Source organism: Notolepis coatsorum (assembly GCF_963971535.1).
Source record: "Notolepis coatsorum genome assembly, chromosome: 6".
NCBI classification, from domain to species: domain Eukaryota; kingdom Metazoa; phylum Chordata; class Actinopteri; order Aulopiformes; family Paralepididae; genus Notolepis; species Notolepis coatsorum.
In genome coordinates, this window is record NC_140170.1 from 80543026 (window position 1) to 80568773 (window position 25748).

Here is a 25748-nt window from a genome sequence, read left to right on the forward strand (position 1 = left end):
AGACACGGTTGACCATATCATTTTGAAGCAGAGATTGTTTAACATAGGTCTCTCTGAACAAGCCGTTGGCATGTTTTGTAAATTATTTGTCGGATAGAACGCAGTGCACTAGATTTGATGGATTCTCTTCTGATTTGCTTCATGTCCACAAGGGGGCGCCCCAGGGCTCAGTACTGGGCCCCCTTGTCTGGGTCATAATGTGTCATTCATAAATGTATTGCTGTGCGGCTAAACTTACTGAAGCATTTCAGAATTTACAACTTGCTTTTGATGTTGTACAAAACACACATGGGCAACTGAAACTTGTTCTTATTTCTATTTAATTTTTTTTAAACAAAACGTATATGGTGTTCTCAAAAAACAAGAACAAAGCCACTAAACCCATCAACTATTGCCACTCTTCAGGTTAAGGATATTGATATTGTTCCTTCATATAAGTACTTACGTATTCTTCTTGATGAGTCACTATCTTTTAAACCACACATTCAGCATCTTGTGAAGAAACTGAAGCTGGAATTGGCATTTTATTTTATAAATAGACCTTGTCTCTCATTTGAGGCTAAACGAAGGCTTGTTATTGCCACTTTTATGCCTGTGCTTGATTATGGTGATGTTCTGTATATGCAGCTCGCTGTGACCAACTGTAAGGCGCTGACTCATCACTGTTCCCTGTATGCCCGGGTTGGCTGGTCTGCTCTGGTCACCCGCATACTTGTGCATTGGTACATATTGATTTACAAGGAGATTATCTGGCTCCTCCCCTCTTACTTGTGTACTTATATGGTCCAGAAAAGTGTTCAGAGCAATTTTTGCTGCTCCTATTGTCTGTTCCCAATGTTCGTACTGAAATGGGAATGAGAGCATTTAGTTATTCTGCTCCCTTGGCTTGGAACATGTTGCAGAACGACCTGAAACTCTCTGACTATGTATCACTGGATGCTTTTAAATGCCTCATGAAGGGACTAGAGGTTGAATCAATGGTCTGTCATTGTTCTCACTTGAAAAACTATTTTTTTTATCTCAATGGGACTTTCCTTGTTAAATAAAGCTAAAAAATAAAATAAAATTCTGGCAGTGTCACAGATTACTGAATTATGAAAGTGTTGTCAAAGTACACCTACAGAATACAATACTTGGTCATTGCTGACAACAGTTTACATTAACTAGATCTTCACAACACATGCATTACTATGCTAGTGAAATAATGGCATAACATGTCAAAGATATAATCTGCAATGCCGTCAAACAGTGCGCTCTAGGGAACAGAGCCCCGCTTGGTATTGTGTTTTGGTCTGATGTGTAGGTTGAACCCAATTGAACACCTATGGGAACACCTATGTAAACACCTATGGGGCACACCTATGTAAACACCTATGGGAACACCTATGGGAACACCTATGGGGAATACCTATGTAAACACCTATGGGAACACCTATGGGAACACCTATGTAAACACCTATGGGGCACACCTATGTAAACACCTATGGGAACACCTATGTAAACACCTATGGGGAATACCATGGATTGTGGACCAGCATGTTAGACAGCGCTCTCTCCACCACCATCATCAAAACACCAAATGGGAGAATATCTTTTGGAAGAACGGTGTTCCATAGGGGTGGGAATCACCAGAGACCTCGCGATACGATACTATCGCGATACTTGTCGTATCGCGATACTCGATATATCGCGAATATTGCGATATATATATATTTTTTTTTTATCTATTATTATTATTATTTTTTTTACTGCAAAGTAAAACTGTCAACATGTTTTATCTAATAAAATAAAGTTCAGTCTGTTCATCTCACTTCAATCATTTTTATTGCAGAACATGGTATTTTCTCAAGCAGACAGATGTAAACACTGTAATCTGTGTTGCATGTACCTGACAAACTGAACTGTTTGTATTACAGTCATATTCCAACTTAACTGAATGCACATGTGTGTGTGTGGACTACTTTTCATTTTTTTTTTATGAATTATTAAATATCGATACTTGGCGTCCCTGTATCGATACAGTATCGCCACGCAAAGTATCGCAATACTACTACGTATCAATTTTTCCCCCACCCCCAGTGTTCCATCCCCCCCAGTGGAGCTCCAGAGACGTGTATAATCAACGCCAAGGTGCATTGAAGCTGTTCTGGCGGCTCGTGGCCAGACACCTCACTGAGACACTTTATATAGTTTTTTCCTTTCATTTGTCACCCGTCTGTATATATATATATATGAAGGATGATAGGTGGGCATACAGTTAAGTGGCCAGAGGAAGAGGAGCACATGCAGCATCTGCCTGAGCATACCCAAGACAATACTAATGACTTATGGATGTGTTATGAATGTATTATGACCCAATTATTTCACATAACCATAACACATTTATAGTTTGAGTAATGAATAGATTATGAGCATCCAGTTAATCAGAAATCATTACCAGAAACGGGACGCAGCACTGTGACTCTGTTAAAAGGCCCCTGCACTGCTAATCACACATGCACACGGACCCTGAGAGGAAGTCACATTCATAAATCCACAAATCAAAAAACAACTCGTGTCTTTTTCAGAGTCAGATTACCAATTAGAGCGGCTACCCCGCTGCTCCGAAAGAGGTGCCGCTGAATGAAACATTCATCAGGCGTTTGGATAACGACCCAGCGGGTGGGTGGGTTGACAGACATTACTTAATTAGTGCTCACATCAGAGACACAGCCACTCCTCTGCGACGTGAGGGTTAGCTAGTGCTAACAAGCCTCTGATCTCTGTCTGGAGGGGATGAGGGGGGGGGGGGGGGGGGCTTCACAGATACGAGTCACAAGGCAGAAGGCTCTAACCGGGTGATACAGACCCACGAGGGGGGGGACGACGACAACGACATCTAGAGTCATCAGACGGCATCCCGTCGAACAAGGCAGTGTGGAAGAGGAAGGGTGTTTTCATTTCATGACATTTGAAAATGTTGATGATGATGATGATAATGCGAAGGGGCGCACAAAACAGACCTACCGGTGCGTGCCGGCGAGCAAACAAGCCGTGACATTTCAGGAAGGGGAGAGGGGAATTAGTAACTAGGGACCTCCGCCCCCTCTTAAGGCCCAATCAGAGTCCAGACGGGAGCATGCAGAGGAGCCGCGCTCCGCTGGGGTCCAGGCGCACCGGAGATGATGCAACAGCGGACCTGGGCTGTAAGACTTGCGCGGGCACGTCCGCACACCGCTCGATACTTCTGCCCGTGCTTGCCTTGCACTCACGTCCTAGCGCACCGGTGTCCACAGCGAGCTGGTCCGCCTGGACTCCGAAAGGTTAAATTAAACTGCGGACTGTCGCGCGAAACGCCCTGTACTTCTAGACTGTGTGTGAGAGCCTTCACAGCCATTGCTTGGGGTGTGATGTGACCCAGAAGCTTTCGCTCGCGCACGCACGCACAAACACACACACACACCCACACAGGGTCTCTCACCCTGAACTGCTTCTCCAGGCGCGTGCGGCTGCCCAGGCCGGGCGTGAGGATGCTGTTGACGTAGCCATGGAGCTGCCAGGCGGGCACCTCCGTCTCTTTTCCGAGGATGGCCTCCATCAGGGCGTCATGGATAAAGACATACTGCTCCTGTTGGAGAGAGAGAGAGAGAGAGAGAGAGAGAGAGAGAGAGAGAGAGAGAGAGAGAGAGAGAGAGAGAGAGAGAGAGAGAGAGAGAGAGAGAGAGAGAGAGAGAGAGAGAGAGAGAGAGAGAGAGAGAGAGAGATGGAGATATAGAGATATAGGGGGAGAGAGAGAGAAATATATATATAGAGCAAGAGAGATAGAGAGATATATAGAGAGATATAGAGAAAGAGATAGAGAGATGGAGAGATAGGGATATAGAGAGGGGGGAGGGAGAGAGAGAGGAGGTATAGATAGAGAGGGGTGTATAGAGAGAGATGGATAAAGAGAGATATAGAGAGAGGGGGAGAGAGATATAGATGGGTTGATAGAGGGAGATATAGAGAGATAGTGGGATATAGATGAGAGAGAAGGGGAGAGAAAGAGGGATAGATATAGGGAGAGAGATGATAAAGAGAGGGCGAGAGAGGGGGATATAGGAGAAAGAGAGGGGGATGTATATATAGAGAGAGGGATGAGAACGATATAGTGATGGGGAGAGAGAGTGATGGAGAGTGATGGAGAGAGAGAGCGCAACAAGGAAAATTACAGTATTGATACAATGATTGTAGTATTTACCAAAAGACAAAGTGAAAACAAACTATAAATAGGCACGGTGACATATTCAAACCTTGAGAAAAGACAATGCATTGCCACTGAACATGACCTTGTCAAAGAAAACGCCTGTCACAGGGAAACATGGCTTTTCAAGGTGGACAAACTGCATTTAATGAAACACACAGAATGGGGTGGAAACAATCTCTCCCCTTGTGCCCAAAACATAGCAATACCTTTTTATTAAGATAAAATACAATGTGCAATGTGCAACTAAAATAAATAATCCATAGTTAATATTCCTTCTTGGTGAAGTGTAGTGTAGCAGCAACTAAATGCAATGTAATAACAACTCAGTTATGACCGCCTGTGGGCTGAATCCATCAATCTTAAGCTCATCTCAAGCATTTGGTGCAATGTATTTTCTGTAGGTTCTGGAGAACCTTGCATTTAATTAGTTGATGATTGATTGAATCTAATGCTTTGGCAAAGAGCATTTTGGTTTATGCCGCCAATAAAACTCCTCTGAATTAAAAAGGAGAGAGTTCCGTTTTTTTCCTTCATAAGTGATGAATTATATAACCACATTCTGAAACTCTTGCAGCTGCAAGCGTGGGTTGTGGGCAACTCAGTGGGTAGCGCATGGCATCAACAATGCCAGGGTTAGGGTTGTATGTCACCCTAGCATCACCCATGCTTAAATTATAAAATATATCTTCAGAATATTTTAAGGCACTTTGGATGAAAGCGGTTATGTAACAATAATACATCAGATTTATATAGTGCTTTTCCAAATTCTCAAAGACACTTTAACAAAGCAATACAATACATTACAGTTTTAGTAGAGAGAAATAAAAAGGTGAGAGAGGAAGGAGTTCATGGGTTGAAAGCAGGGGTGAAAAGGTTTTGAGGGCTTGTTTGAATGATGAAAACGTGTCTGCATGACGGATAATGGTTGGGAAGGGCGTTCCAGAGGGTGGGGGCAGCTGCAACGAAGGCCCTGTCGCCCCAGGTCCGGAGTTTAGTACAAATAAAATACCAGTATGTTATGTTACAAATCTCCCAGCTTACCTCTGTCTGGACCAGGTAGTTGCGTTGTGTGCGGATGTGTTTGAGGAAACCCAGGACGTTGGCTGCGCTCTTGTCCTTGATCTGCTGCAGCATGCAGTCGATGACTATGTAGGTCCCCGTTCTCCCGACCCCTGCACTGGAGAACACCACAGAGGACAATGAGAACCACCATCGGCCACCTATAGGGGGAGCTGTTCACTAACTAGCAAAGACGAGATGGGAGAGTGGAGTGAGTCGCACACTGTACACCTCGTGATGGTTAGGAAAGATAAGATAGATAAAGATGCGTTATAGGATGTTTCAATAACGTTTTCAGTTGCTAGGTAACGACTGTGTTGTAACCAGTTGAACCTCGGGACCACAACATTTAATCATAAAAACATCTGATGACGTTACGATAAACTTCAAACCTGAATTTCAATATATTGGCAACTATTTCAATTATTTCTTAGAACCTAGAAGAAGCTAGTTGCCTCCTACAGGTACAAACATGCTCTCCCAAATCAAAGTCTGTCGCTTTCCTAAAGAAACAACCGAGCGAAATGCACAGACACCGCCGTCACACTCCAGGGTCTGTAGCATCCACCCCATCCATCCTCTATACTGGATGTTTCCAAGGACCAGTATAAGTCGTGCACAAGTACAGTACATAATGTGTCATTGTGAAACACATCGGCCCCAGGGGCCTAAACCTTTTGTCATGGAGGGCCAAGGGCCAAAATGTAACACGGGTGGCGGGCCTTGGGCCAAACAATGCACCGGACATTGCTTATTTACATTTAGCAAGTAAATAGTAGTGTCTCAGGTCTACTGTCAGTGTATGTACCTTGCAATAATAGTCAAGTTACTTTACAAATGTTCCTCTGTTGCATTATTATTGTTATTACCATTATTTTCCCTCGTCTGTCAAGCATAATTTGTATTCCTCGTATCAGAAAGGTGCTATACAAATAAAGTTGGTTATATTATTATTATTATTATTATTATCATCTAATAATTCTCTGGAATGCTTTGGAGGGCCAAAGATAATGTAGTGGAGGGCCGTATTTGGCCCACGGGCCCCACTTTGGGTCTACAGCCCGCTCCGTGACACCGCTGCCCCTGCGCCCCTGCGGCGGCCCCCTACCTGCAGTGCACCAGCACGGGGCCCATGTCAGGGGTGCGTGCTGCCGAGGAGCGGTTGATGAAGGTGAGGACCGGCAGGGTATACTCCGGCACGCCCATGTCCGGCCACTGGGTGTAGTGGTACTGGATCACCATGCGCTCGTTCAGCCTCCCCTTGGCGCTGCCCTTCTGGCCCTGCAGCAGAGCAGCACAACACACACGGTCCACGTCAGTGGTTTTCAACCTGTTTCACCACAGGCCAGGGACCCCCACATGACCCCCACATCTATATGTGTACATATCCTACTCATACTAGTATGCTGCTGGCCAGTAGTAGTCATACTGTCTTTATTTATTATACTACAACTCTGCACATACATCTGATTAGCACTACACTCAGTAGTACTAATTTGTATATTTTGTACCCAGTTTAACCACCTGTACAGTGTATATTGCTTGCTGTTGCACTTTACTGCTACATTTGCACTCTGGTTGGATGCCACACGTCTTTTCGTTGTACTGTACTTGTGCTGTATAATGACAATACATTTGAATCTAATCTAATCTAACGAGGACTCTGACAAGATATGATGGAGTTGAGAATTCGCTAACTGTGGAGATAACAGAGGGGAGAGAGTGAAATCAGAAGTTATTATTGTACAGTATGCCATTGTGCTTCTAGTGAAGAAACCTCTAGTGAAATTAAAATGCCACATTTGTCTGAGGACAACACTCCAGGACCTTTGGGGGTCACCAGGCGAACCACTTTGAGAACCACTGGTCTGGGGGAGGACACAGTACACCCACACTTGGACACAAACGTCCAAACTTAAAGAGGTATTTAATGGAGTTGTTGACCACTCATGACAGGCACAGTGGGAGAAGAGGGGTTCATCATGTGTGTTTCCAGCACGAGGACAAGTGCTCCATGGGCACGGGGGTGACGTAGAACACAGAAGGAGTGACGTAGAACACAGAAGGAGTGATGTAGAACACAGAAGGAGTGACGTAGAACACAGAAGTAGTGACGTAGAACACAGAAGGAGTGACGTAGAACACAGAAGGAGTGACGTAGAACACAGAAGGAGTGACGTAGAACACAGAAGGAGTGACGTAGAACACAGAAGGAGTAACGTAGAACACAGAAGGAGTGACGTAGAACACAGAAGGAGTGACGTAGAACACAGAAGGAGTGACGATGTAGAACACAGAAGGAGTGACGTAGAACACAGAAGGAGTAACGCAGAACACAGAAGGAGTGACGTAGAACACATACGTAGTGACGTAGAACACAGAAGGAGTGACGTAGAACACAGAAGGAGTGACGTAGAACACAGAAGGAGTGACGTATAACACAGAATGAGTGACGTAGAACACAGAAGGAGTGACGTAGAACACAGAAGGAGTGACGTAGAACACAGAAGGAGTAACGTAGAACACAGAAGGAGTGACGTAGAACACAGAAGGAGTGACGTAGAACACAGAAGGAGTGATGATGTAGAACACAGAAGGAGTGACGTAGAACACAGAAGGAGTGATGTAGAACACAGAAGGAGTGACGTAGAACACATACGTAGTGACGTAGAACACAGAAGGAGTGACGTAGAACACAGAAGGAGTGACGTAGAAGACAGAAGGAGTGACGTATAACACAGAATGAGTGACGTAGAACACAGAAGGATTGACGTAGAACACAGAAGGAGTGACGTAGAACACAGAAGGAGTAACGTAGAACACAGAAGGAGTGATGTAGAACACAGAAGGAGTGACGTAGAACACAGAAGGAGTGACGTAGAACACAGAAGGAGTAACGTAGAACACAGAAGGAGTGATGTAGAACACAGAAGGAGTGACGTAGAACACAGAATGAGTAACGTAGAACACAGAAGGAGTGACGTAGAACACAGAAGGAGTGACGTAGAACACAGAAGGAGTGACGTAGAACACAGAAGGAGTAACGTAGAACACATAAGGAGTGACGTAGAACACAAAAGGAGCGGTGTGGAAAACAAAAGGAATGGCATGATTGATTGATTGATTGAAAATTGTATTAACAGATTGCAGAATGGGTACAATACAGTACAGCTCAATACACACAATTGTTAACACATTCCCCGCCAATCCCGTTGTACAGCGTGTTTGCCGGCCATGCGAATTCTGCCAGACCACGCTGTACAGCGGTATTGAGATCATATTTAATTTTTTAGCCATGGCATTCATAATTCCGCCACCCAGCCTCTGGTGATACAGTGGGACCCTGCACAATAGTGCAACGCCTCAATACCGCCGCCTGGTGGATGATCGGGCGAGTTACAACCGGAAGTGGCCATCGGTGCATCTGGGAAATCCGTCCGGCAGTCACATATCGTTGCGGGACTACAGACAAACACTGGCGTGCATATGGATCGCTGCCATAACTCAAAAATCGATATGATTTGGGCGTTTATTGCGCCATACAAACCGGAAATGGATCTAGTAGATCGACGTCAAATAAGTGGGATCTTTTTCCTCCAGTCTCATCGGCAAACGGTAAGAGGACAGTAACGTTATTTTCAAGCCGATTGTACATTTCTTTATTTACAAACCATCTGATCAATTAATCAACCCATACTACATAAAGCATTTACGGACGATCACGGAATTATAAACGACCCCCCCCCGTTCATCCGCGCATGATGAGGCATAACATATAGGATCATATACAGTTGAATTTTTTAATATAGCGTGTATCGGGAATAAACGGCAGTTGATAATCTATATATGCGTTTATGCCTATAACTCACGTTCTATGAATTACTGCAGAAAACAATAAAAACATACTTATATTCTAGAAGGTATTTTTGGAAGAATCTATGAATGAAAAAGTATAACGTTCCTACATCCTGAACGATAGATAATCGATGTTGAATGGGCCATAGTAATGTCAATTTAGCAATACAATTGAAAAAGTTATAGCCCTGCAAAGAAGGTGAACATCTCCATAGGCTTAGAGTGGTGGCAGTGAGCCTTCATTGATGGATATAACCGTGTCAGGGAATGTGTTAAGGGGATGCAGACCAGAGAAAGACTTTCGTCTTGTTTACATCAGGGTCCCCTATTTTCAATTCATCATAACATATATGACATACAGATAGACAGTACTGCTACATCTATACATTTATGACATACCAGATTTACAAATACAGTACTGTTTGTGATACAAAAAGAGTTTAAAAAAGAGAGTATATACATTTGACGAAGAAACTGTACATTCAATGAGGTGGGGTTCGGTAGGTGGGGTGGGGGTTCGATGGGGGGGTTCGGTAGGTGGGGGTTGGGGACTGTACATAGGAGGTGGTTGGGTGGGTGGGGTGGGGGGGGGGGGTTGGGTAGGCAGGGTGGGGGGAGGGGGGGGTAACTGTACATTGGATTATCGACGAAACCTTACTTGGTCCCAAGAAGAGGGTCTCGTGTATTATTGGGTTAGGACATTTACATTGGAGGGGGTTGAGTTAGGACATATACAGGGGCCAGTTTCGAATTGCAGTCTCCCGTAGGTGCTCCTTGAGTGGTTTTAAAAGTGGGTAGTGATTCACATTCGCATATAATACAACAAGAGAGACAGAACACAAAAGGAGTGACATACAACACAAAAGAGTGACGTACAACACAAAAGAGTGATGTACAACACAAAAATCTTTTCACTGGAGGCGTGTAAAGTGCCTGTGTGCTTCAAATTGTTTCCATGAAATCTAACAAGCCAACTGCCTGTCAATAACATTTGTCAGACTCATTATTTGCAACCGTCAAAACTGAAAGTGAATCCCACAGACAGGATCACATGAGCAACGCAAGCGGCTCGTCTATTCGAGTAGACAAGTCAATACGAACAAAAGTGAGACGTTTACAAGAAAACTCTGTTGGATACCTTTAACTGTTTCCATCCATCTGCCAGGGAGGCTGGTGGGTTCACACATCCACCACCATGCATTGCTCTTAACAAGCCACATCGATTTCTCGAATAGAACGAGCTCAAAACCGGGAAGACCCCACGGCTGCTGCGTATGTATGTGTCCAGCAAAACATCCTGCCAGACTGTCCGTGAGCGAGCGAGTGAGCGAGTGAGTGAGTGAGTGAGTGAGTGAGTGAGTGAGTGAGTGAGTGAGTGAGTGAGTGAGTGAGTGAGTGAGTGAGTGAGTGAGTGAGTGAGTGAGTGATCCCAATTTGCCATGCATTTGTCAGGCCGGGGGGGGGGAAATGTTTGGCTGTCTCTTCGTAGGGCAGAGAAACTCATCAGCCGCAGCAGAACATGAACATGCACACGCTGGTGGCTGGAGTTCATTTCACACCCCGGACACAGACATGATTAAAACTCATCTGAAGTATCCAGTTCCCAAGAAATCACCTGTGACTTGTCTTAATGATTAGAGACCTATTGCTCTAACCTCAGTTTTAATGAAATGTTTAGAGCGGCTAGTGCTGAATTACATAAAAGGTCAGATTCCTACCTGTCTTGATCCCTGGCAGTTCGCCTACAAGAAAAATAGATCAGTAGATGATGCTATTTCCTTAGCTCTTAATCCTGTGTATGAACACTTAGATAAGAAAAACTCCTATGTTAGAATTAGGGCTGTCAGTTTATCGCGTTAATTAGATTAATTAATTACACAGCTAATTATCGCGTTATGAAAATTAACTCAAAATTAATTACATTTTTTTTTTTTTATAATAATATTTTTTTTTATCTCATTCATTCCATAAGAATGTAGAATACACATTTACAGACTTTTTTTTTAATATGGTCCATTTGCATGTTCTTGGTATCTGATTCTAGGGACATCTATGGATCTCAGGGAATGTATTCCCAGTGTCAGAAATACTGTGGGCTAGATCCACAAAGAATGGATTGCACGGTGCAAGTTGCACCCTTACTTACAATTCATTATGCATTGAAAATGGGGGACCCTGATGTAAACAAGACGAAAGTCTTTCTCTGGTCTGCATCCCCTTAACAATTGTGTGTATTGAGCCGTACTGTATTGTACCTATTCTGCAATCTGTTAATAACATTTTCATTCAATCAATCAATCTGCACAGTGATTGATTGAATGAACATTTTATTTTGAGTAAATTGTAATGAACCAAATGAGAATATCAATAAAAATATTTTTTATCTTTGACTGTGAATAACACCATGCTCAAATTGACCAGACCTGAAAAATCTAAGCAAATTAATAGATGGAAGATGATTAAACAGAAGGTTTTGTAGATACAGTACTGAGATATGATTATAGAATATAGAATATCAGGCATAAAATGGTTATGCGATTAAAATGCGATTAATTAGATTAATTAATTACAAATCCTGTAATTAATTAGATACATTTTTGTAATCGCCTGACAGCACTAGTTAGAATGCTTTTTATCTATTATAGCTCTGCTTTTAATACGCTTATTCCATCTAATCTGATCCACAAACTTCAGTGTCTGGGTCTATGCGACGCTATCTGTGAATGGATTCTTAGCTTTTAAATTTTTTGAGACCTCAAAGAGTCAGTATTGGAAACAATATGTCTGATGAACTTGTTTTAAGTACTGGTTCTCCACAAGGCTGCATTCTCAGCCCTTTATGCTGATGATACCACGGTCATTGGGCGTATAAACTCAAATGACGAGTCATTTTACAGATCAGAGGTGCAGAACCTAGTTAGGTGAAGTGAGACCAATAACCTCACCCTGAATGCTTCCAAAACGAAGGAGCTAGTCATCGATTTTAGACGTAGCAAGGTATCCCATCTCCCATTACCATAAATGGCTCAGAGGTGGAGATGGTGAGCAGTTTTAAATTTCTTGGGGTCACTATTTCAAATGACCTGAGCTGGCACTCAAATACCAGAACCATTGTTAAAAAGTCCCAGCAACGTCTTTTCTTTCTCAGGAAACTGAAAGAGTTCACAAATAACAGGGTGATTCTACACAACTTCTATCGCTGTGTGATCGAGAGCGTTCTTACTTCCTCCTGTACTATATGGTTTGGTAACATCACAGACTAGGAGAAGAAATCTCTGAATAGAATTGTGCGTCTTGCACGCAAGACAATCGGGTCTAGCCTGCCAGCTCTAGAAGAGATCTATGGTGCCAGGCTGCTTTCCCGTGCCTCTGGCATTATCAATGACCCCTCTGGTCACCCAGCCGCAGGCCTCTTTGTCCCCCTCCCCTCGGGCAGACGTTACCGCTCTATCACATGCTCTACCTCTCGGTTTACAAAGAGCTTTTTCCCCAGTGCTGTGCGGAGCCTGAATGACTCCAAAGGCTAGTTTTGTATTTTATCCTATTTTGTTACTGTGTTTTTATTAGTGTTATTAGTCAGGTTTGTGGAAGTGCTGTTTTTTGTGTGTCTGTGCATCATGCACTTTGATTATATGCACTTTTACTGTAATTTGTGCCACTATGCACTTAACTATGATATGCACTTTTAGGGGATGTTGATATAAATTTTAGCATTTGTCCTTTTATAATGTCTGTGTTTTTACATATTTTTCCTGTACTGTTTCTACTCTGCTCCTGTATTGGATTAGTTGTAGACACACAGTGTTTGCTCTGTACCTGTATTCCAATGTGGATTCGTCCATACGTGGCAAATACAATCTTTGACTTTGACTTTGAGGAGCAGTTGGTTTCCAAACGTTCTTTTTCCTATGACTCGCCTTGGAAATATCAATCTTGAACCCCCTTGTATGTATACCACTATATCTGTACACCTCTACATGTGTGTATACCACTATATCTGTACCCCTCTACATGTGTATGCATACCACTATATCTGTACCCCTCTACATGTGTATGTATACCACTATATGTGTACCCCTCGACATGTGTATGTATACCACTATATCTGTAAAGTCTTAATTCATTATTCTAATGATATCTCTCTCCATCAGCCCGGTGGTTGTCGCGGCCTAGTGTTATCCAAAAGCCTTCCCTGTTAGCCGAAGCTAGCTCGTGGCAACCGGAGGGTGGGGGCTACGCGTCAGCTTCCCTTCCCCCACCCTCTAGCTCCTGAGGTCTCTCTGTCTACGTGTCTACGCTTCGTTTCTTAGTCTGAGTCAAACCGCAAGAACTCCCAGCTATAAAGTTATAGTCCTTAGCAACGGCTGACAGCCCATAGCAACCGTGCAATGCATCTACGTCTCCTGTCACCTACGACCCAAATCTCTCTCTCTCTCTGCGGCCTGCCCTGCCTCCCTCTCTGTCCTCCGTGATTGACCTTGGCGCACAGCCCAAGTCCTTATCTGCTCTCCGCTCTGTCTGTCTGTCTGTGGCTCCCCAGTCTAACTTGAAAACACACACGAATGAAAGCTGTCCTCCTCTATAGATCCGTCAGAGTAGATGCTGTCATCTACAGATATTTACATTATGTACACATTGAAAAACCAGTGCTATTCTTTCAGGGTGTAAAGGTACACGTATCCGTACCGAACCGTTTCAGTGTGTACCGTACCGTACCGAACGGCTGTGTACCGAACGAATACAACAGTATGTTAACCACTAACGACCGCCCACCGGGGGCTGTTTTTTTCACAATCTAATATAATTATTATAATATTTTTTTAATTTACAAGTCGATTATTGATTTCAATATAGAATATTCATCGACAGCCCTACAAGTACAATTAGTTACTGCACACTACATCACCCCTGAGTGGAACATGGAAAACCAAACTTTCCCCCACTGTACCGAAAACCCGTACCGAACCGTGACTTCAAAACCGAGGTACATACCGAACCGTGGTTTTTGTGTACCGTTACACCCCTATATACCACTATATCTATACACCTCTACATGTGTATGTATACCACTATATCTGTACACACATATATGTGTGTATGTATACCACTATATCTGTACACATATATGTGTGTATGTATACCACTATATCTGTACACCTATACGTGCATGTATACCACTATATCTGTACCCCTCTACATGTGTACAGTATGTATAGCACTATATATGTACCCCTCTATATGTGTATGTATAGCACTATATCTGTACCCCTCTACATGTGTATGTATAGCACTATATCTGTACCCCTCGACGTGTATGGATACAGTACGACTATAGCTGTACCCCTCTACATGTGTATGTACACCACTATATCTGTATCACTTCTGTGAAGCACTTTGGGCTGCAATTCTCTAGTATGAAAGGTGCTATACAAATACAGTTTGTTATTATTATTATTATTATTATTATTATTATTATTATTATTATTATTATTATTATTATTATTATTATTATTATAATTATTATTATTCACAAGAGCAAGGTTACCTTCTTAACTTTAGTGTTCCGTAGGAGGAAGCGCCTCAGCGTGTAGCAGGCGTAGACCTTGGTGCTCTTCAAGCTCACCACGATGTTCCCGTACTGCTCGCTGCTCTCCGTCGGCCAATACTGGTCGCATTTCCTCTGAAAAGGGTGACGAAAAAAACAATCTCCTCAATGGAAACCACACTGCATTGTCGTCATGGAGACACGTCTGCGTATTATGTCACGTCTCGCTGAGGCTTTTCACTTATTTTTTTTACATTCGGAATAATCACATTCACATCATGTCTAGAATTCTATAACTCTATAGAAATTGAAATTGAAATGTATTTGAAGGATAAACCATAGTTATAGTCAACAAGGAGTAGTTATGTAAGGGATCATGTATAGCTACGAGGTCATTGTAGGGGCAACGGAGCACTATTGACCAATCACAATCAAGCATTTTGGCGAATGTTAAAACGCCATGTAATAAATAGTTATAGTCAACAAGGACATTCCTAGTTTAGTCTAAAAACATCCTTTCAAGGGCTGAAATTATTGAAAAGAAGGAAAACACTATTATGACAACTTCATAATTCACAGACCATAACTGATCTGCTCATTGAAAATAATAATAATAAAAAAAGATGAAAACAAAATGTATGATAATAAAAAATGGTGTTCACTTTTAAATTTTTTACAGCTCTGGTGTGATGATCAACACAGCTTTATCTCTGGTTTAAAGGGGAATGTCACCCATTTTAAGAAGGCATGTCCTTCCTGTGCCCCAGGCCATTCTGAATAATCACAATCTCATTATATCACACAGGTCACATACCCGTCCTTTCTCCACCAGGTTGGTGATCATGATGATGACTCCCGTGTTTTGCTCCCACACCATCCTCCAGAAGTCTTCGAAGGTGGACTTGAGGGGCCCCTGGGCGGCGATGTAGGCCTTGGGCCGGTTGTATCCCTGAAACAGACAAAGAGAGACGGGTTTTCATTCATTCAATCTTTATTTTGACTAGAAAAAACTCATTTACAATGTAGTCGAGTATTACATAGTCATCATAAATAGTCATAAATGATCATCAATAAATATACAAAGTAAACAAATAAATACAACTGTACTATAAGAATAGAAGAATGGATTCCTTTAAAACATTTCACACACAAATGGACCCATGGTCACTAGTAGGGATGTCCCATATTATCGGCCTACCGATATTATCTGCCGATATCGGCATTAAAATGTGATATCGGAAAATATCGGTATCGTTTTCAATTTTTTTTTTTTACATTTCTATCGAAATTATGTCCGATATTATCGGCCTACGGATATTAGCGGCCGATATCGGCATTAAAATGTGATATCGGTTGATATCGGTATCGGAAATTAAGAGTTGGACAATATCGGTATAGGTAAAAAAAACAATATCGAGCATCCCTAGTCACTAGTGCACTTAGTTTCAGTGTCCCCTGCAGGGTGTTCCACCATTCCATTTTTTGTTTATTTATTAACTTATTATACCAGGTTAGTCCCATTGGCAAGGATCTCTTTTGAAGGTGGATTTGACCAACATGGTAGTTACGGACAGGACAACAAAGGGTAACTACGTACTAACATACAACATACTCCAGTCTGAAGTAATGGACATACTGTGAATTTACACAACCTACCCGACCCAATCCTCCAATCCCCTTCATGACTGTGAGCAAACTATGAACTCCAGTCATGATCACAGTAATGGCAATAATCATCGCCAATAATCATCAATTATAGGCCAATTAACAATTATAGGCCAATTATTTTGGTTTATTTCCTCAAAAACACAAAATTTCACTTGCATCAGTCGAATACTATTACAGTACCGCAATCTATACCATGCATTTCAATCATAAAGAAAATCAGCTTAAGCTCTATTTCACAAATAAAAAGTGAGTACACCGAGTTTAGGTGGGTTTACCCTCCACTATATCCCATTTTCTGTTTTTTATATGCAAAACAGAATCCCTACAACCAGCAACGTCACTAAACTCACTCATCAGTAACTCACTTACTCATGGTTAGCCGATCTGCCCCTAGTGGCGGCTCACGAGAAATACACTTTGCATCTATGACACTGTGTCCTTGTTTATTGTGTGTTTATTTACATGACAAAAAAATTCCTCTGATAGTGTCCTCAAGGTTCATAGCCATTTCATAGTTTATTAGTTTGTAAATGAAAACACAAATAAATGCCGCCTCAAAGTATGACCTGTGAACTGAATTATGAGCACCGTCTCAGGCATTCCAGCGTCTCAACAAATCAGACAATATTATCTTATAGATCAGATTTTGATGATATATGCTACTACTTTTGGAAGTTTCCCCCTTTCATTGACTGAGGTCATTGTTTATCTGGCAATATTTGCTATTCTTTTCACGCTCCAACTTGCATTTAATTTGGAACAGGGATGTCCAAAGGAACGTTGCATCACGAGTGCGTAATCTACTCGTTAACTATCAAATACAATTGTTCTAAAATACAAAAAATATATATAATAATAATAAATCACGCTACAATAACAGTTTCTTCCCCTCTGCAGTGAGCCTCATCAACAAGGTTCAGGACCCCGACTGACACCCTTTATTCCACCTTTTTATTTGACAGTTGTACAGCCCTGGCCTATTTTCATAATCCTTTTTATTTTTATTATAAGTCTGTTATTGTCTTTCCGTTAACTCTTTCTGCGCCATACCTGATATTTCTCGGGTTTCAAATCCAACCGTTGAGCGCCAACCCCGACATTTCCTGGGTTTAGATCCTTTTTAGTTTTTTCCCCCCAATTTTCCCATTCTAAACACTAGCACAGAGCTGCCTGTATCTCCCTGGCACCGTTGCCTACGTTATAATTGCAATGGCATGAGTAATGGCGATTGCGATGGAACTACACAGATTATTAATTTTGGAGTACCTTCTTACTAAGGTAAGGTCTATTTTAGGTATATTTTACCGAACCTAAAACATTCTTTTGTATTGATCACAGCGTCGTATTTTACCGAACCTAAAACATGCTTTTGGTAACGACCGCAGCTTTGTGAAACGACCCCCCCCCCCCCCCCCCCTGATGATTTTGTGAAGAAACATCTATATATGATTTTTAAATAATATAGGTTTCAGGTGAGCAACCCGAACGATTTACACATATACATATAACACGTCATATCTCACTATCTAGAAAACGAGACTGGATTATTTCTAAACGGGCCGATGTTTAGCGTGGAATAGCGCACAAACGAAAGTATGTAGAAACGAACTGGTTTGTCAATGTTGGACTATAAACAGTGTCTGTCAAATGAACCATACTATTGTCTCCATAGCTATAATACAGAACACACGATGGGTCCGCAAACAATGCTAAAATTGTCAATAACGCTGGCGCCATTGAGTAAAGATGGGAAAGCAGCGTGGCACTCAATGAGTTAATGTCGCACCGAAAAAACTACCAAAGCAAATTCCTTGTACAGTATGTGAAGACTACTTGGCAATAATAAAGACCTTTCTGATTCTAATTCTAATTCTGATTCTGATAACGGGTGAAAAGGAGAGAGAAAGCAGGTAAGTTATGTTCTCCACCGTTAACATAGCTGGGCCTCTTTCTGGTTGCACTCTAGATTCGGCAGGTTTCAAGGCTCCTCTGCTGCTGTGAATGTATCTGCTTCCCAGATCAGGATAACCTTGAATAGGATAATGGCTTATGCCTGCATACTGTATCAAAACATGATACAACCTTAGAGCGCCAACAATTACCGACAGATCACTCATTCCTACATCCATCATCCAGCTGAATTCTATATTTTCTAATGCACCTTCCTGTCACACAAACATGGAATGTGCACCTTTTGGTGTTGTACAATCACGTGTGTACTTTAACTTAATACGTGATGCTCCTCTTGTGCAATGAAATTGAGGGTTGATGACACAATGCAATTTATCTTAAAGGGGACATATTTTAGTAGTCCCTTTCAACAAGTTAATATACTGTAGGTATTTGAGGTCCCCCTCTAAACATGTTTTTTGCTGAAGAAGAAAAAAACACTCCAATTATGCATCAGTGGTGAAGGATTTGGGGTGCTTTTTCAATGTATGTGATGTATAGATTGGGGGGAGATGACCACAGCTAAAACGGTGAGATCGAAATGTGCATGGAAGACGGTGACAGAACGGTGGTTCAGGGTTTCACAAGCACACTGCCAGCGAGGGTGTTATGTTTTGAATTCCTTGTAACAAAACATTGATAAGAGCGAGTGTACTGTAGGCCCAGAGCAGGAGGGAGAGAGGTTCATCTTAATGAAACGTGAAATGTGTGTAAAGGTTAAACGCGGTTGTCATGACAGCGCGGCACATGACAACCAGAAGGCAGGGCCGTCGTTGTTACGACGAAGATCTATAAGTCGAACAGTGTTTCCGGGTGTAAGGCAGACCAAGAGCGAGTAGGACTAAGATCACACAGAAGACACTCTCTCCTCTCATCGAGAGGGGGGGGGGGGGGGGGGGGGGAGGAAGAATGCCACATCATCATTAGCTTTGGCTAACGCGAGGAGGGTTAGGCTGACGACCAGGCCTGAACACTATTGGACTGAATAACAAAAGGACGATAGACGAACACACCGAAAGATCATTAGAATAGACTTTTCAAGGACAATAACATCTGTTAACATCTGAGCTGAGGTTTCTGTTTATCAAATAAACCACGCTTTTCCTTGTAAGGGATTTCACGTTGTCGAAGTGTCGGATTCTTACGGAGGTGGAGAATTATTATGGTTTGCGGATTGTACTAACGGGGAGAGATAAGGATCTTATCAGCCAGTATCTGAGACGTCAGGACCATTAAAATGACACAACGCAGAGGAATTGGATGGAGAGCCAAACAGACGAAGACGTGATACTGGCCAGATTGATCAGGATCTAACAGTGGTAAGTCTTTACCGTCGAACAAAATTCATATCAAACTGTCAAACTACGGTAGATGTTAAAGATCTAATATGAAGCAGCAGCAATAGCACATCAAACTTACCGTTAAAACAGAATTTTGGTTTAACTTTAGGTAGAAAAGAGAGGATTTACGAATGAGTCGCTATTTTGTACATGTGTCTTTTTCCAAGATCTCCTCACATGCACGCTATTAACTACGGCAATTGTGGCTGCAATTCTGAATGGTCGTTTCAGGAGGGAGGATTCTACAGCTGAACTGCAGAAACAGCACTATGTACATATTTAAAATGTACTCAGTGTTGGGACAACCCCTCATTCTGTAAAAACAATGCAAAAAAAACAGGAAAAGGCCATTTTCACAATACGGCCCATTTAATAAGTGATGTTCCTTGTGTGTGATGTCATCTAACAGTGTAAATTCTTCTCTTTTATGCTCATTTTAGGGTGGGCCCAAAATGTCATATCATAATTTATTTATTAAAGTTTTGACGGTATAGTGGTACATGACAGTATTTTGTTTTCTAGTACAAATTACAGTGTGATATGATAACATTTTACGTCTTTGTCTTGTAGTAAAATTGTCATGGTGCTATTTCATTCATAATGGTCTATTTTCTTTTTTCACTACCACTGCTAGGACATTTATTTTATTATTAATTAAGAAATACAGAGTATGTATTCTTATTTACAACGGTATTGTAAAAACCTGTACCTTTGCATGGATCCATGACTCTCTTGTTTTCTTCTTAACTCCTTTTTATTTGTACTTTATTTCCCTGTTTGTCCTTTAGTTTACAGTTCTTCATTTGTTACCTTTTAATTATTCCCTGGTGGCTGTGGTTAACTTTGGCGTGGAGCCAGCTGATGAGACCTTTAGGGTCTCTCCGCTTCTCCTACACATCCTCCCTTAATCCCCTGTATTACCATCTCGCTGTTTTAATTATGTGCAAATATAATACATTAAAAATAAACAGTGGGTTGATTGCTGGAACGTGTGTCAACATGTGTTACCGTTTTCTTTTTTTAACGCTGCAGAACCAATTGCCTCACTGATGACATTAATTAACAAGGACATTCCTAGTTTAATCTAAAGACACCTTTTCAAGAGCGGAGACAATTCACAGACCATAACTGATCTGCTCATTGAAAAGAAAAGGAAAACAAAATGAATAATATTAAAAATAGTGCATGCCTCTTTTTACAGCTCTGGTCTGAAGATCAACACAGCTTTGTCTGGGGTTTAAAGGGGAACATCACCCATTTTAAGAAGGCATGTCCTTCCTGTGCCTCAGGCCAGTTCAGTCAGTATTATACCTGTATCACTGTACATATTAACACTACAACTCTGTACATACAGTCAATTAGCACTATACTCAATAGTACTCATTTATATATTCTACACCCAGTTTAATCACCTGTACATTGTATGTCACTAATGCACTTTACTGTTACATTTGCACTCTGGTTGGATGTCAAACCTATTTTCGTTGTAATGTAGCTACTTGTGCTGTATAATAACAATACATTTGCATCTAATCTAATCTATTTATGAACACGCATCACGCTCTCCTAAAGTCAGACATCAGAGAGAGAGAGAGCCTTCCGACCGGTGATGTCACTGGAATGTAGGACCTGCTCCACTTTGTGAGGCCATGACATGTGTGTGTGTTTGTTGTCCAGCGTTGCTAGGAGCTCTCAACCAGAATTAAAACATCATGTAGCTGGTACAGTAAATAAATAAATAGAAGTCGCAATAATTTTTTTTTTTTCATTTCATGTATATATGCTAGGTTTTAGTTAGTCGTTCCATATCTTCATTGGGGAAAGTATGGGAGTGTTGCATATATCTGGATTTTATGGTACCGGTAGATGTACTGTCTATCTGTATGTCATGTATGTCATATATGTCCTGATGAATTTAAAATGGGGGACCCTGATGTAAACAAGACGAAAGTCTTTCTCTGGTCTGCATCCCCTTAACAATTGTGTGTATTGAGCTGTACTGTATTGTACCCATTCTGCAATCTGTTAATAAAGTTTTCAATCAATCAATCAATCAATCAATCAATCAATCAATCAATTGTTTTTGTTTGTGTTCTTGGTCCATTGATGTTTCTTCTTGACTGTACAGCCCATGGGGGCCAATGCGTTGTGATCTCGGGGCTATATAAATACATTTGATTTGATTTATTTGTGTCCGTATTCAATGTGTAAATTCCATAGGTAGAGAGATACTGTAGAGAAAGAAGAGGTAAAGAAAGGACTGAATGAAAGGACCCCCCCCAACATATATCAACAAAGAGACACAGCCTCAGAATATGGCACCATGTCACGGCATGATTGATCACACTTACATCCACGTAGTTGGCGTTGATGTATTCACTGTGTCTGGCATCCTTCCCTGCCAGGGCTCGTAATTTCACCCGGCTGTGATCATCTGGAAAACAGGCATTGCGGTTTGGACAAATCTATGTTATCTGTGTCCAATAGTAACAACACAATCTGTCCCAACAAAACATTATCAGGTGCTTAAAGCCCCAATCCAGATTTTTTTCAGACTGTGTACAGTAAATACTGCGGTTGATAGATTGATTTGTGGATGAGCTTGATTTAGATGAGCTTGATTTTGTGGATGAGTTGGATTTAGATGAGCTTGAGTTAGTTGATGAGTTGGATTTAGATGAGTTTGAGTTAGTTGATGAGTTTGATTTAGATGAGGTTGAGTTTGTGGTTGAAAACTGTTTTGTATTCCGGATTGGGCCTTTAAGTAAAACTGCACCATAGAGTGACACAGCGTGACTTGTTATAAGAGCGGCCACTTGACTCACAAGCCATAATGTTAATGTATCTGTTTTTGTGCTTGTTGTCAGGGTGGTTGGAATGTTCAGCAGTGATCTTCAGGTCTGCTGTGCTGCGCTGTACCTCCTGAGGAGAGAGAGAGAGATAGAGAGAGAAAGAGAGAGAGAGAGAGAGAGAGAGAGAGAGAGATAGAGAGAGAGAGATAGAGAGAGAGAGAGAGAGAGAGAGAGAGAGATATAGAGAGAGAGAGAGAGAGAGAGAGAGATAGATAGAGAGAGATAGAGAGAGAGGATATATATATATATAGAGAGAGATAGAGAGAGAGAGAGAATGAGATAGAGAGAGCGAGAGATATATATATATATATATATATATATATATATATATATATATATAGATAGATAGATAGATAGATAGATAGATAGATAGATAGATAGATAGATAGATAGATAGATAGATAGATAGATAGATAGATAGATAGATAGATAGATAGATAGAGAGAGAGAGATAGATAGATATATATAGAGATATATATATAGAGAGAGATATAGAGAGAATGAGATAGATAGATAATGAGATAGAGAGAGCGAGAGAGAGAGAGATAGAGAGATAGAGAGATAGAGAGAGATAGAGAGAGAGAGATATAGAGATAGAGAGATAGAGAGAGAGATAGAGAGAGAGGATATGACAGAGGGAGAGAGAGAGAGAGAGATAGAGAGAGAGAGAGAGAGAGAGATAGAGATAGAGGATATGACAGAGAGAGGAGATGATATATGAGAGAGTGGAGATGAGATATGAGAGAGATAGAGATAGATAGATATATAGATAGATAGATAAAGATTAGATATGAGAGATTGAGAGAAAAAGAGAGATAGAGAGATAGGAGATATGAGAGAGAGAGCAAAGTAGAGAATGGGGTCAAGACTTCACTAAATCTCTAAATAAGCAATGCCTGCATACCTGCATTTATATTAGGACCAGGGAAAAAGCTTAATATAAAATAATTGAATTACATTTCTTCAGCTTCAGATGTATAATTTGAATTGTTATAACAGCCAAAGTATGTGGAGGGGGGGCATGGCCTTCTGTTCATTGAAAGGAGATGTCAAGTTAGTATCATAATACATGAAGCTTTCAAATGTAAACAAAGTCATGGGACCAGTGTGATCAGTTGCTATGGGAGATTAACATTGGCTAACCAGTGTTAGCAGGGATCAATAAATTGTCACCATTGCTGTGGATGTTTTTGGACTAAACTGAATTAAATTGTAGCAAACTAGTTTCATTACTTGTTGGTGGACTAGCTAGCTGATATCCTTTACAATACTGACAACTGATCACGGTAACCCAAGTATATTACCGTATGCAATGTTTCAGGGAAGGCGATTGGATATTTGAAATTGTTTGAAACCAGCGGCATCAAGCCTAATTGAATCAATATTGAATCAAAATTAAATCAAATTGAATCGGGTAATCAGCGCCGATACCCAGCCCTAATTTCTATAGCGATTTTTGTAGTACTGCTACAACACAAAGCACCTTGAGATATAACAACTACATACACTTTCCAGTATGGTGGGCTGGGTGGGAATCGAACCTATAACCCTTGCAGTCTTAGTGCCATGATCAGAGCATCAAGGGCTCCACGACTTTAGCTACACAGTACCACCAAGTCACCAACTAAGGAATGGCTACCCACCTCAAACTATTCCTTTCATTGACTTTTTGTGGAGTCCCCAAATCTCCAAAGCCCAACCTCCATCCTTTGAGGAACTGAGACCAACAGTATCTCCCTCACACCACAACTTGCCAAACTAGCGGAATGCTTTGTAGCTGACTGCATATGGCATAGAAAACAACATTTTCAGCAGTATGGCTGTAGAAAAGAGAGACTGGCGGAAAACACTCTCGTCAGCTTAATCAAACTTTCTCCACAAATCCACTGATCTGTCTAAGTCCACCTGCAGTCTAGTGGTAACAGATTTATCCAAGGCCTTTGACAAGGTTGACCATAGCATCGACACGACTTGCCTTATTGACCTTGGAGTTAGACCTGCCCTTATATTCTGAATCCTGGACTTTATGACAGGAGACATATGGTGAGATACCAAAGCTGTTTATCCCCCTGGCTTCACCTGACCTGTGGTGTGGTGTAGCCCAAGGGACCATCTTAGGTCCTTTTATGTTCTTGGCTATCATCGACAGTGCTATTAGCTGCCATACCGCTCGTTGAAAGTATGTGGTTATAGTACTATAGCTGAGCAACACCTTCCAACTTGCAACTTGTTCTGGAATAACCTGTCTTTGTGGGTTAACACCCAGGCCATGCCGCTCAACCCTGTTCTGGATAACCTGTCTTTGTGGGTTAACACCCAGGCCATGCCGCTCAACCCTGTTCTGGATAACCTGTCTTTGTGGGTTAACACCCAGGCCATGCCGCTCAACCCTGTTCTGGATAACCTGTCTTTGTGGGTTAACACCCAGGCCATGCCGCTCAACCCTGTTCTGGATAACCTGTCTTTGTGGGTTAACACCCAGGCCATGCCGCTCAACCCTGTTCTGGATAACCTGTCTTTGTGGGTTAACACCCAGGCCATGCCGCTCAACCCTGTTCTGGATAACCTGTCTTTGTGGGTTAACACCCAGGCCATGCCGCTCAACCCTGTTCTGGATAACCTGTCTTTGTGGGTTAACACCCAGGCCATGCCGCTCAACCCTGTTCTGGATAACCTGTCTTTGTGGGTTAACACCCAGGCCATGCCGCTCAACCCTGTTCGGGATAACCTGTCTTTGTGGGTTAACACCCAGGCCATGCCGCTCAACCCTGTTCTGGATAACCTGTCTTTGTGGGTTTGATTGATTGATTGCAAATTGTATTAACAGATTGCAGAATGGGTTTTGATTGATTGATTGAAAAGTTTATTAACAGATTGCAGAATGGGTACAGTACAGTACAGCTCAATACATACAATTGTTAAGGGGATGCAGATCAGAGAAATACTTTCGTCTTGTTTACATCAGGGTCCCCCATTTTCAATTCATCATAACATATATGACATACACAACATACAGATACAGTACTGCTACATCTATACATTTATGACATACCAGATTTGCAAATACAGTACTGTTTGTGATACAAAAAGTGTCCAGAAAAAGAGTGTATATACATTTGACGTAGAAACTGTACATTGGAGGAGGTTGGGTAGGTGGGGTGGGGTTGGGTGGGGGGCTGCACATTGGAGGTGGTGGTGGGGGGGTAGGGGGGGTTGGGTAGGGGGGGGGTGGGGGACACTGTACACTGTACATT

At 41.8% G+C, this 25748-nt stretch overlaps 1 protein-coding gene across 1 annotated transcript in view; it reads right to left on the reverse strand.

Moving 5' to 3' along the window:
- ca16b (carbonic anhydrase XVI b) overlaps positions 1 to 25748 on the reverse strand; it is a 427352-nt gene that overhangs the window by 23833 nt on the left and 377771 nt on the right. Inside the window, 7 exon segments of the mRNA XM_084315656.1 lie at positions 3461 to 3607; positions 5267 to 5402; positions 6393 to 6565; positions 14685 to 14819; positions 15499 to 15633; positions 21994 to 22076; positions 22468 to 22564. Of these exon segments, the coding sequence (XP_084171782.1) occupies positions 3461 to 3607; positions 5267 to 5402; positions 6393 to 6565; positions 14685 to 14819; positions 15499 to 15633; positions 21994 to 22076; positions 22468 to 22564 (906 nt within the window).